General features: G+C 40.3%; 1 protein-coding gene across 2 annotated transcripts in view; it reads right to left on the bottom strand.

Moving 5' to 3' along the window:
* The window catches only part of PACS1 (phosphofurin acidic cluster sorting protein 1), a 141,576-nt gene that overhangs the window by 31,340 nt on the left and 97,595 nt on the right, over positions 1–12,641 (bottom strand). For both annotated transcript variants that reach the window (XM_087855045.1, XM_045775898.2), the window contains exons 3-4: positions 2,567–2,656; positions 1,299–1,424 (exon numbers count right to left, since the gene is read on the bottom strand). In XM_087855045.1, coding sequence (XP_087711171.1) covers positions 1,299–1,424; positions 2,567–2,656 — 216 coding nt within the window. The remainder of the gene's footprint in view (positions 1–1,298; positions 1,425–2,566; positions 2,657–12,641) is intronic.

The raw sequence follows: 12,641 nt of genomic DNA, 5'->3' as shown, positions 1-12,641 counted from the left end.
CTCTCACTGGCCAAATCTGAGATAATTTGAGCATCAAAATAAATAATGACAGTTACAGATTAAACCCCACTGAATTAAACAGGAATCCATAGGTCATAACTAATACAAAAAGTGAACCAATCAATAAATGGGGAAGAAGAGAAAGCTCTGTCTTACAACAGAAAGTAAACTAATATATATAGCAGGAATGATGGGATTAGAAAGTCACTGTCTGGGAAGCATCAAAATAATAACTGATTCAGGCAAGAATCATTAATAGATGCTAAAACTAGCTGGTCAAGATACGAGGAGAGAAAAGGTTGTTACACAGTCTCAAAATATCTCCCTATAAAATATTTTTTCATTGGTAAATATAAAAAATGTATTAATTTAGGTTGGAAATCCTGGCAGACATCATCTTAACCAAGCAATAAAAGCTAATCTCACTAGAAATGGAACAAATCGACGTGGAGCACTGCCCATCTTGTACTGGGAGGAACAGAGCATTACTTCTGTGGAAATTTGGCCGAAAATGCGTAAACCGAATCTAATTTTCAGAAAACATCAGACAAACCCAAACTGAGGAACATTCTATAAGGTAACCAGCCTGTACTTTCTTTTTTTTTTAAAGCCTGTGCTCTTAAAAAAATGTCAAGGGAATGAAAGACAAGGAAAATCTGACGGACTGTTGAAAATTGAAGGAGACTAAAAAGGCACAACTAAATGAACACGTAATCCTGGATTAAATCCTGGGCCTGTAAAGGACATTACTGAGACACTTGGCAGAATGTGAATGGGGACTGTGGGCTGGATGGTGATCTTGTATCAGTGTTAATGTCCTGATCTTTACAGTGGGTATGGTGCTGACCACACAGGAGAGTATTCTTATTTTTAGGGAATTACCATAGTGCAGCATTAACGTGTAATAGGGCATTGTGTCTGCAACTTACTCTCAGTGGTTCAGAGAAGAAAATAATATGCATGAATGTTCATATATAGACGGGAAAATACGGCAAACATGGTAATATGTTAGCACTTAGGAATCTAAATGAACGGTATATGGGAATTTTTTATACTATTCTTAAAACTTTTCTGTACGTTTGAATTTTCTTTTAAACTTAAAGAAAAACATTCTGTGAGGGAGAAAGTACCTGGATAAAAAGAGGTATATTCTGAATTTCCAATAAAAGAACTGAATTACAAAATAAAATAAAACACCCAGCCGGTAGGCTAGGAAAATCATTTGCTGGGCTCCACTAGCTGGGCCTGGTGTCTCTCTTGGGCTCTCCGACTTAAAGGCTACAGATGGCTCCTCTTACCTCTGCCATGTTGATGAGTCCCACAGCCAGGGTCTTATAGCCCAGGATGGTCCGGTTCTTGTAGCGCTTTCTCCTTTGCAACATGATCTGTAGCTTGTTGGCATCTCGCTTCAGGAAATGAGGATACTGCCAAGTACAAATGAGTCAAGCATGGGGTCCTGGGGCGCCTGGGTGGCTCAGTCGGTTAAGCACCTGCCTTTGGCTCAGGTCATGATCCCAGAGACCTGGGATCAAGCCCCACATCTGGGTCTCTGCTCGGTGGGGAGCCTGCTTCTCCCTCTGCCCCTGCTTGTGCGTGTGTGCTTTCTCTCTCTCTCTCAAATAAATAAGTAAAATCTTAAAAAAAAAAAAAAAAGTCCTTAGTGTGTTCTGGTCCTGCTGGAGGATATGCGGTGAAACTTTTATGTGCCCACTGTCTCCGGTCTTTACAAGGCTCGGAATCAAGGGTGAAGGAACCACCATTAAGTTGCTGAGGGTCTGATTCTCCATGGTGCCTGACTTCCATTCTGCAGCTCTGTGGTATACACATGTTCAGAGAACTGCCTCTTGGTGGCTCAGTCAGTTAAGTGTCTGCCTTTGGCTCAGGTCACGATCCCGGGCTCTGGGATTGAGTCCCTTGTCGGCTCCCTGCTTAGGGGGGAGTGTGCTTGTCCCTCTCCCTGCCCCTCCACCCCACGCCCCTGGTTCATGCTTTCTCTCTCACTCTCTCTCCAATAAATAAAATCTTTTTAAAAAGGAAAAGAAAAGGAAAGAAAGGAAAAGAAGGAAAGAAAAGAAAAAAGAAAAAAGAAAAGAAAAAAGAAAAGAGCCTTTTTCCTTGTGATGTGACCAAGTGTTTTCTCCATGTGCTTCAGTTTGGGCTCCTGGGATTATGATGACAGAGAGACATACTAAAGAGGGATAAGGAGGAGAAGGGAAGGAATTGAGATTACAACATGGGGGCAGAAAGAGACTGAAGGGGAAACATTCAGCTGGGGCGTGGGCTGTAGATTCCCGAGGAGAGGTAATGGGGCTGAGAGTAGGCTGAGAAAGGGTGGGTAGGCTAACAGCCTTAACCAAGGAAAAGGAAAAGAACTTGGGTCTCAGCATCCTCACTGTGGCCAGCTAAGGGATCGCTTTGGTCCTTCAGGCTAGCTCTAGAGGCTCAATTCATTGGGTGACCTGAGTTCATTGTGCTATGGCTGCTCTTGGATTATACAGTCTCCAGATTAAAGGACTATTTAGGGACTAGACTGGACATTAGTGACAAAGATTGAGTAGATTCTCACCTGGAGGGAGAAGGTTAATTGGAGTTCTGTTTCCACCAGTCCACTAGCTGGAAGGATGATCTCATTGGAGCGAAGAATCCTTTTTGAACCCTGAAACCAAGAAAAAATAGGTCAAATGTGTATCATCAAAAATCAGACCAAAAGAAATAATAAGTTTGCAAACAACTTTTAAACTCTACAAATATTTTTTTTTTAGATTTTTTTTTAGATTTTATTCATTTATTCGACAGAGATAGACAGCCAGCGAGAGAGGGAACACAAGCAGGGGGAGTGGGAGGGGAAGAAGCAGGGTCCCAGCGGAGGAGCCTGATATGGGGCTGGATCCCGGAACGCCAGGATCACGCCCTGAGCTGAAGGCAGATGCTTAACAGCTGAGCCACCCAGGCGCCCCTCTACAAATATTCTTATTTCATCGGTTTTCGTTAAACTCATTAAAATCAAGCCACATCATAGGTATGATTTTATATGTATTGTGTTGTGCGTCCATGAAAGGCTTTCACTTTCACATGAAAGTGATTTATTCTTGCATGGGAGGTCTCCTAACACTCCCGAAGAAGAGCCGTGCGGGTAGCAGTACCCTCCCCACACTCACCTCTGACTCCCTTCTTCCTCTCAAATTGACACTTCACCAGCACTGTCTTGTCTTTGGGCCTTTCTTTTCACATGCCTTTTTTTTTTTTTCCCCTCTTGGATGCTCATTCATGCTTCTACACATACCTAAGGCCCTCATCTTTCAGGTCTCAGTTTAATTTTTTCCCAGGAAACTTTCCTTTCAGCCCTACCCCTTCCAAACTAACAACGGGCTAGCTACCCCAGCATTTTTAGCTCTAAAAATAAAGTTGGGCCAAACTATTCCCGAAGTGTAAAAAGAGATCAACAGGAGGGCCTAAGGAATACCAGTAAATTTGTATAAATTACTTTTTCCAAAAAAAAAATTGAGGTTTAATTTAAACACGGTGAAATGCCCAGATCTCCAGTACACAGATCAATGAGTTGATAAATGCATATACCTGTGTCACCCACATCTGTCTCAGGACGTACATCATTTCCATTGCTCCAGAAAAACTCTGTGATCCTTCCCAAACAGTTCTACACTACTCTTTCAGAGGTAAGCACTGTTCTGATTTCTTCCACCATACGTTAGTTTTGTCAATTCTAAAATTCCATATAAATGGAGTCATATGGTATGTACTCTTGTAGTTGGGCTTCTTTAAACATCATTTTTTGAGGTTCATGCAGGATGTTGCATGTATTAGTTCATTCCTTTTTACTGCCGAGTGGAATTCCTTTCTATGAATATAGCACATTTTGTCCATTCTACTGTTGCTGAACATTCACATTTGGGTTGTTTCTAGTTTTTGGTTATTATGGCTAACGCTGCCATTCTTGTTACAAGTCTGTGTAGACATATGTGTTACTTTTTCTTGGGCAAACACCTAGGAAAGAAAATTGCTGCGTCTTAGGGTAGATGTATGTTTAACTTTATGAGAAACTGCCAGACCAATTTCTAAAGTGTTGGTACCATTCCCACCCCCAGCAGCAGTGTATGAGAGCGCCAGTTACTCCGTATCTTCACCGGCATTTGGTGTGATCAGGCTTTGACTCACGGATTCTAAGGGGTACATACAGTGGAGTATCGCTGTGGTTGCAATTTGCATTTCCCTGATGACTACTACTATTAAGCACCTTTCCATTACTTTATTGATCATTTGTAAACTGCCATGTATGAGGTCCCTGGTCAAATATTTTCATCCAGGTTTGTTTAACTTGTTTTTGAGTTGTAAGACTTTTTTTTATGTATACAAGTCACTTGTCAGATATATGTATTGTAAATATTTTCTTGCCTACTCATTTTCTTAATGGTCTTTTGATGAAGTATTTAATATTGATCAAGTATACTTTATTATTTTTTTGTGGTTAATGCATTCTGGGTCCTAGCTAAGAAATCTTTGCCTACTCTAAGATTGTGAAGTTACTCTGCTGTGTTGGAGCAGATAGTCTGCTGTTTCCTTTTAATTCTATAATTTTAGTTTTTACATTTAGGTTTTATATCCATTTCTAATTTTTGTTTTTACAAAATGCAAATTTTGTTTAATGCAGGAAGGAAAATCTAAATACAATATTTCACCACAGTGTTTTGTAACGAGAATAGTATTATAGCATACCACTGAAAAATAATAAAGGAAATTCTGCCTCATCTGTTAGATAACACTTTTTGTAGTAACTACTATTACGAACAAGATTCTTGACAAAATTTTCACCTGACTTTATTGATTTATTTGATTTAAAAAAATCTCTGTAAAATGAATCTCAGAAATGCTGAAAGAATTCAAAATGTGGTTTATATATAGCAGTGGTTCCAACCAAAGGCAGGAGCCATTTGGCAATATTTAGAGATATTTTTGGTCATTAAAACTGGTGTGTGTGTGTGTGTGTGTGCGTGTGAAGTATTTCTAGAGGGTAGAGGCCAGGGTTGTTGCTGACTATCCTATGATGCACAGACCCCATATGTCTAGTGCCGCTGCTAAAAAACCCCGCTCTAGCTGAAACCTCATCTCCACTGAAGACACGGCTTCTTGGGTAACTCTCTCAAATCGTGGCCGTTTTTCTCCCATAACCCACACACCACTGGACTGGAGATGGGGAAAGTGTCCTCCTTGTTTTCATCACCAGCTCTAGAACATTCTCCCCTCCACCTCTCTAAAAATCCTGCCCTCAGTTCACATTACCCTCTATTCCCTGCTGTAGTCATTCTTGCTCATTTCTTGATTTTAGCTCCTCACTCACTGTTCTTCTCCGCAGTACTACACCAGCCATAACTCTCTATGATTTCAATACATGCTCTTTCCTACACCTTGGCTGCTTCAATCCCATAATCCCTCTCTCCTGATGATCTTGTCCTCACAATTGTCTTGGCTACTCACTCACATTATCACCCTCCGGGTCTTATCATTACCAATAATTACAACCAATACCTAATTTCAGTTTCATGCTCCCCACTCTCTGATTACCACCTATCTTTTCAGCTCATTCTCTCTGGTTTGTCAACAACAATAATCCTTCAGACCCACCAGGGCCTACGATCCGAGGATCCTTCCATTGTTTCAATTTTCCTCAGGCTCCTGTTGTCCCCCTTTCCTCCTTACCCAGCTTAAATGCCACAGTCAATCTTTATAAACATGTTCTTGCACACACACTTCACTCCTGTGCTCTGCTGCTAGTCTGCCATACTCATTTGGTAAAAATTACAACCCTGTTTAAATCCGACTGCAGGGCGCCTGGGTGGCTCAGTCAGTCAAACATCTGCATTCAGCTCAGGTCATAATCCCAGTCCCGCATTGGGCTCCCTCCTCAGCAGGGAGTCTGCTTCTCCCTCTCCCTCTGCTCCTGCTCTCTCCAAAAAAATAAAAAATAAAAATAAAAAAATAAAAATAAAAATCCAACTGCACCAGCTGAACATGCGCAGAGAGAATCATATAATCAGGCGAACTGGTCTGTCTTTAATATAAGACCCCAAATCAGTAGTGGGCTGACAAGGCAGCCTGGCAATTACTCTGTATTGTCCCAAGTCTTTCCACGTTTCTAATCTACTTGATGACAGTTTTATACTTTCTCATTTTCCCACCAAACCCCTAACACCTCCTTACCTCTCCTCACTCTAAGCTGATAACCTTGATTCCTACTTTGCTGACAAAATGCAAACAAGGGGAAAAGGACTCCCACAACTCCCAGCACACCTACCTACTTAGTGCATCTGTGCTCATGTACCCTTCGTCCCTCCTGTTACACAGACGAAGGATCCTCTCCCATCTAAACTCAACCGCTCCACTTGGGCACCAGAGCTCATCCCTTCTCACTGCTCAAAAGCTCTTCTACCCAGTCTTTCCTCTCCTACATAATCAACTTTCCTCTTTTTTCTGGATCATTTCCACTAACAAACATGCTGTTCTCTCATCTTAAACAACAACAACAACAACAACAACAACAACAACAACAACAACAACTCTCTCATCCCCACATGCCCTGTTGGCTACGAACCTGTATCTTGTCTTCACTTTGTAGCAAACACCTCAAGAGTTGTCTGTTTTTACTCTCCTGAAGTCCTCTTCTTTCATTTTCTCTTAAATGCATTCCAATCACTCTTCCTATCTCCACCAGTCCACCAAAAATGCTATTGACAAGGTCTCAAATAATCTTCACTTTAAAGAATCTAATGATCTGTTCTCATCTCCTTTGATCTATCTGCAGCTTTTGATAGAGCCGATCACTCCTGATTTCCAGCAACACTTCCTTCACCTGGCTTCCAGAACCCCATACTCTCTTGGATTTCCTCTTATCCTCTGGCTACTCTTTCTTGGTCTCTGTTTCAGGTCCTTCCTCTCCTTGCTGACTTCCTAATGTTGGAGTGCCTGAGACCTTAATCCTTAGACTTGTTCTCTATATTCACCCTACTCCTAATTCTCTCATCCAATCTTAGGGTCTTAATTAAATACACTCTTCCGGTTATATCTCTATCCCAGACCTCCCTCTAAACCTATATATTTAATTATCTATTCAACATTTCCTCCTGGATGTTTAATAGGCATTGCAAACATAATACGAAGGGTTGGCTTTTGGACATTTCCCTCCAAATCTGCTATACCCACAGTCTTGCTCAAGAAAAACTGGTGGAGCGCCTGGCTGGCTTGGTTGGTAGCATGGGGCTCTTGATCTCGGGGTCGTGAGTTCAATCCCCATGTCGGGTGTAGAGGGAGGGCTTAAATAAGCTTTAAAAAGAAAAGAAAAAACTCTGGTGCTACCCTCATCTCTTGCCTGAATCACTGTTATGGCTTGTTAACTGGTCTTCCTGATTCCTCTTTCTCAACTATAAGTCTCTTCACCATACAACAGCTAGAGTGATACCATCAGTCCTTTGCTCAAACCCTCCAATTCACACAGATTGAAAACCAGAGACCTTGCAATTACCTATGCACATCCTGTCCCCCTACTTCTTTAACTTCATCTCCTACTGTTCTCATTCCTCTCCAGCCTCACTGGCCACCTCCTCCTTCCTATTGATTCTGTCAGACATACGCCTGCCTTAGGGCCTTGCCTTGCCGTTTCCCCCTACCTAGACTGTTCTTTCTCCAGATATTGCATGGCTCCCTCCCTCACCTCCTTCAAAGTCTTTGCATAAATGTCATCTTCTCAATGAGGCCTACCCTGACCACCACGTATAATTTGTACCTTCCCTCACCTCTGGCATACTCCATCCCTTTATCTTCTTTTATTTATTTCCCCATAGGACATATCTCCTTCTAATAGCAGCAGCCCTCACTATTTGAACTCTCGCTATCCAAATACGTGCTATAAACACTAGTAAAAATTTCTATCCCAGTTGCATTATCTGAATTGCAAACCTGTTAAACCCAATCTGCGTGGGCAGGTAACAGGACATAGGGTGCAGGGCAGTCACAGGATCACAGTGAGCACTGGCACTTCTAAAGCACGGTGCATTACACTTCTCATCTTTCCCACCCTCCTTCAAAGATATGCTCTTCATGGGTCCCAGTACTTGCTTCTTCCAGGTACCTGTGGCACCACCAACTTGGGTCCAATTTCAAAATTATCTTTAGTATCTTTACATATCATCTTTAAGCTATGTAACAGTATATCTTCATTTGCAGTATAGAAGCAGAGCAATTTATATCTGATACAATATCGTTACTTACAGCACATAAAATACACATTAAGGAGTATTAATGCAGTAAAAATTAGGTTCCTGGTGTGCTCAAGAGAGAGCATGAGTGGGGGAGGGGTAGGCAGAGGGAGAGGGAGAAGCAGGTTCCCCGCTGAGTGAGAAGCCTGATGTGGGGCTGGATTCCAGGACCCCAGGATCATGACCTGAACTGAAGGCAGATGCCTAACCAACTGAACTACTCAGGCGCTCCAGTTCCTAGTATTTTATTTATTTATTTGTTTGTTTGTTTATTTATTTATTTATTTTTAAAAGATTATTTATTTATTTATTCGACAGAGATAGAGACAGACAGCCAGCGAGAGCGGGAACACAAGCAGGGGGAGTGGGAGAGAAAGAGGCAGGCTCCTAGCGGAGGAGCCTGATGTGGAGCTCGATCCCAAGACTCCAGGATCACACCCTGAGCTGAAGGCAGATGCTTAACCGCTGTGCCACCCAGGCGCCCCGAGGTTCCTAGTAATTTAAATGCCTCTTTTTAAAATATAAGATTATTGGTGAATGGTCGTATAGATATTTAAGACTGTTGTAGTAATATCTGAGGAAATAGGTGGAGGTTTCTTGGATGTCTGAGAATTCATTGTTATTTTTCCCATTTAAATAATGGAAGATCGGCTGCTGCTATCCAACATGCCTCCCAGAATGGATTAGATTTCAAGTACAGTCTGTGGATAATGTTCTTATTTATTATGTTTGTTGTCTCTTTCCTTCTACTACAATGGTTCTAAAACTTTTCAGTCTCAGAATCTTTTTACACTCAAAAATTATATACCCAAATAGCTTTTGTTTATGTAGGTACATCCATCAGTATTTACCATATTAGGAATTACAACTGAGATATTTAAAAATGTGATTAATTCACTTAAAAAACAATAAACCTTTCATGTGTTCACATAAAAACATTTTTATGAAAAATATCTTTTCCAAAACAAAAACAATGTAGTAAGAAGATGGCATGTTTTTTTAAATAACAATTTTATTGGGATATAATTCAAATACTGTACAATTCACCCATTTAAAGAGTAAAATTCCATGGCTTTTAGGATATTCAGAGCTGTGTAAACATTACCACAATCAATTCTAGAGCGTTTTCATCACCCCAAGAAGAAACCCCATACTCTTGTTGTCATCTACTAACCTTCTCCACCCCAGCCCTAGGCAACCCCAATTTACTTTTGGACTCTATCAATTTACCTATTGTAGACATTTCATATAAATGGAATCATACAGTATGTGGTCTTTCGTGCCTGCCTTTCATTTAGCACAATGTTTTCAAGGTTCGTGTTGTAGCACGGATATACTTTATTTTTTTTATACCACCTTTTTACATATCCATTCTTCAGTTAATGGACTTGTTTCCAATTTTTAGGTATTATGAAAAGATGCTGCAATGAGCATTTATGTGCAAGGTTTTATATGGACATGTTTTCATTTTTCTTGGGTACCATCTAGGAGTGGAATTGCTGGGTCGTCTGGTAACTCTATTTTTTTTTTTTAATGATTTTTTATTATATTATGTTAGTCACCATACAGTACATCCCCGGCGTCTGGTAACTCTATGTCACACCTTTTCAAGAACTGCCAGTCTGTTTCCACGGTGGCTGCATCATTTTACATTCTCAACAGCAGTATGAAGGAGAGGGTATACTTTTACATTTCTGCAAATCTCTTTAATGTGTGGCTAATAGAAGACAAATGGATTCCCTACCTGCTTCTGTATTCAATTTGTTGCAAAATCTTGTTTTGGTTGAGTGTATGAAAAAAATTCAGACTCAAGAAATGAAGTTAAAAAAAGGAGAAGGCTTTTGTAGCATTGTTATATATTAAAATCCAATAAATTGACAGAAAAAGGACAACAGTGGAAAAACTGGGAAATCTGAATAAAGTCTTTAATTTAGTTAATAGTATTGTACCAATGATAATTTCTTAGTTTTGATAAATGTACCATGGCTAAGAAAGATGTTAACTGGGAAAAGCTGGGCAAAGGGAATACAGGAACTCTATGTACTATCCTGCATCTCTTCTGCAAATTTAAAATTATTTCAAAATAAAAGGTTAAAAATAAAAATCCAATCCATTGGTTTATTTTGTTCTTTGAACGGATCTTTTACCCAGCATGATTTTGTAACATCATGCATTGGTCATTTGGAAAACATTGGTTCACTGAGTTAGACAAACCTTTCAAATGTTACATATTTTTTATTATACAATTTAAAAAATTATTATCATTACTACTGCCACTGATCTCTTCAGAAAAATCCTTAAGAATTGGGAAGCTGTGAAGCTTATAGTGACCGACACATTTTCCAAAATTCTAATTTTCACTTGAAAGATCAAATTTTATTTATCATTGGCCAAAAGTATTCTCAGTTGTTTCCCTTAAGTGATAGGTTCACTTTGCTCATTTTCAAGAAAATATCTTCCAAGTAGCTGAGTCTGAATAACCAGTTTATCTATACGGCCTTCTTTCATATAAAAATGGTGTTCCGTAACAAAAGCAGTTATTTTATATATTTATTTATTTGAGAGAGCAAGAGAGTGCATGAACATGAGCAGGGGGAGGGGCAGAGGGAGAGGGAGAGAAAGAATCTTAAGCAGGCTCCATGCCCAGTGCAGAGCCTTGGCGCGGGGCTCCATCTCACGACCCAAGATCATGATCTGAGCTGAAATCAAGAGTCAGACTATTAAATGACTGAGCCACCCACGTGCCCCCAAAAGCAGATATTTAATTCACAACTGAATTGCACAAGTATTTCTTCAAGACAACAGTATACTTCACTATGAAGCAGAAGGGCTTTAGGTATGTTTGGGGCACCTGGAAGGCTTGGTCAGTTAAGTGTCCAACTCTTTTTTTTTTTTTTTTTTAAGATTTTATTTATTTATGTGACAGAGAGACAGCCAGCGAGAGAGGGAACACAGCAGGGGAGTGGGAGAGGAAGAAGCAGGCTCCCAGCAGAGGAGCCTGACGTGGGGCTCGATCCTGGAACGCCAGGATCACGCCCTGAGCCGAAGGCAGACGCTTAACGACTGTGCTACCCAGGCGCCCCAAGTGTCCAACTCTTGATTTCAGCTTGGGTCATGATCTCAGGGTTATGAGATGAAGCCCTGCATCAGGCTCCACACTCAGCAGGGAGTCTGCTTGAGATTCTCTCTCTCTCTCAAATAAATAAATAAATAATAAATAAATCTTTTTTAAAAAAAAAGTGCTTTATGCATGTTTCCCATTTCTGCTTCATCCCCTCACTGCTGTGTCCCTGTGCCTAGAGCAATGCTTTGCATATAACAGATGCTCAATAAAAATTTATTAAATGAATAAACAAGTCACTGGATACATGAATATGATAGCATCTGTAATTACTTCCAGCTGCTTGGAAGTAAAGCAATAAAAATTTCAGGATATTTATAGTTTTTTGGTATGATTTTAAATTTTATAGAATGTTAAATATTTAATCAGGAAATAAAGGAAATTATTTCTTTTGGCAAAGACATTTGACTGTGGGGATGGCAAAAGCAGTGGGGAACTTTCGAAACCATACCAACACTGTTTGCATTGGAAAGCAACAGCTTTTAGCAAAGGCAACAATTCCTGAAAACTGGAACCCTGCCCATAACCTAGAAATGGGTGCAAAATCAGGACAGGAAGCAGAGACAGTGAAAGTCTCCACTTGCACATGATCGCCCCATACTCGCTTTTTCGACTCAGGGTGCCTGGGAATGTTTCACAGAACTGGGAGGACTTATGTCCAAAGATGAACAGGGAATCAGACTATGAAGTGAGACATGCAGGAATTCATAAGGAGTAATAAAATGCTTTAAGTTTTGAGGACTAAATTAAGATAGTGTATTTATCTCAGAAAGAGAGCTGAGGACCTCAGTGTATGGCACACATACTGTGAGTACTACAGACATGGAATTTAATGAAGCCAGTATTAGAACAATAAACTGCTGCATCATAGCTGATCTAGCTAATAAAATATGCTGGTGAGTAGGGAGTTACCCATATAGTTCACTACTCTTCAATGAGTAAGAATTCACTAAGTACACCATTCTTAAGCTGAAGAATCCAATAATTATTTAATGACTCCAGAATCTCAGTAAGCTCTAGGGAGTCATCATTAGGAAGGCCTTAACAGTTAAGGAAGGCCTAGTAGTGGAGTTTAATGACTATATATAAATTACCTGCTCTTTAGTTTCTTTTTTTTTTTTTTAAGATTTTATTTATTTATTTGACAGATAGAGACAGCCAGCGAGAGAGGGAACACAAGCAGGGGGAGTGGGAGAGGAAGAAGCAGGCTCCTAGCGGAGGAGCCTGATGTGGGGCTCGATCCCAGAATGCTGGGA

The sequence above is a fragment of the Ursus americanus genome, chromosome 24 (genome assembly GCF_024610735.1).
Source record: "Ursus americanus isolate L20-20 chromosome 24, mUrsAme1.1.p, whole genome shotgun sequence".
NCBI lineage: Eukaryota > Metazoa > Chordata > Mammalia > Carnivora > Ursidae > Ursus > Ursus americanus.
This window is presented reverse-complemented; position numbering and strand designations above follow the sequence as displayed.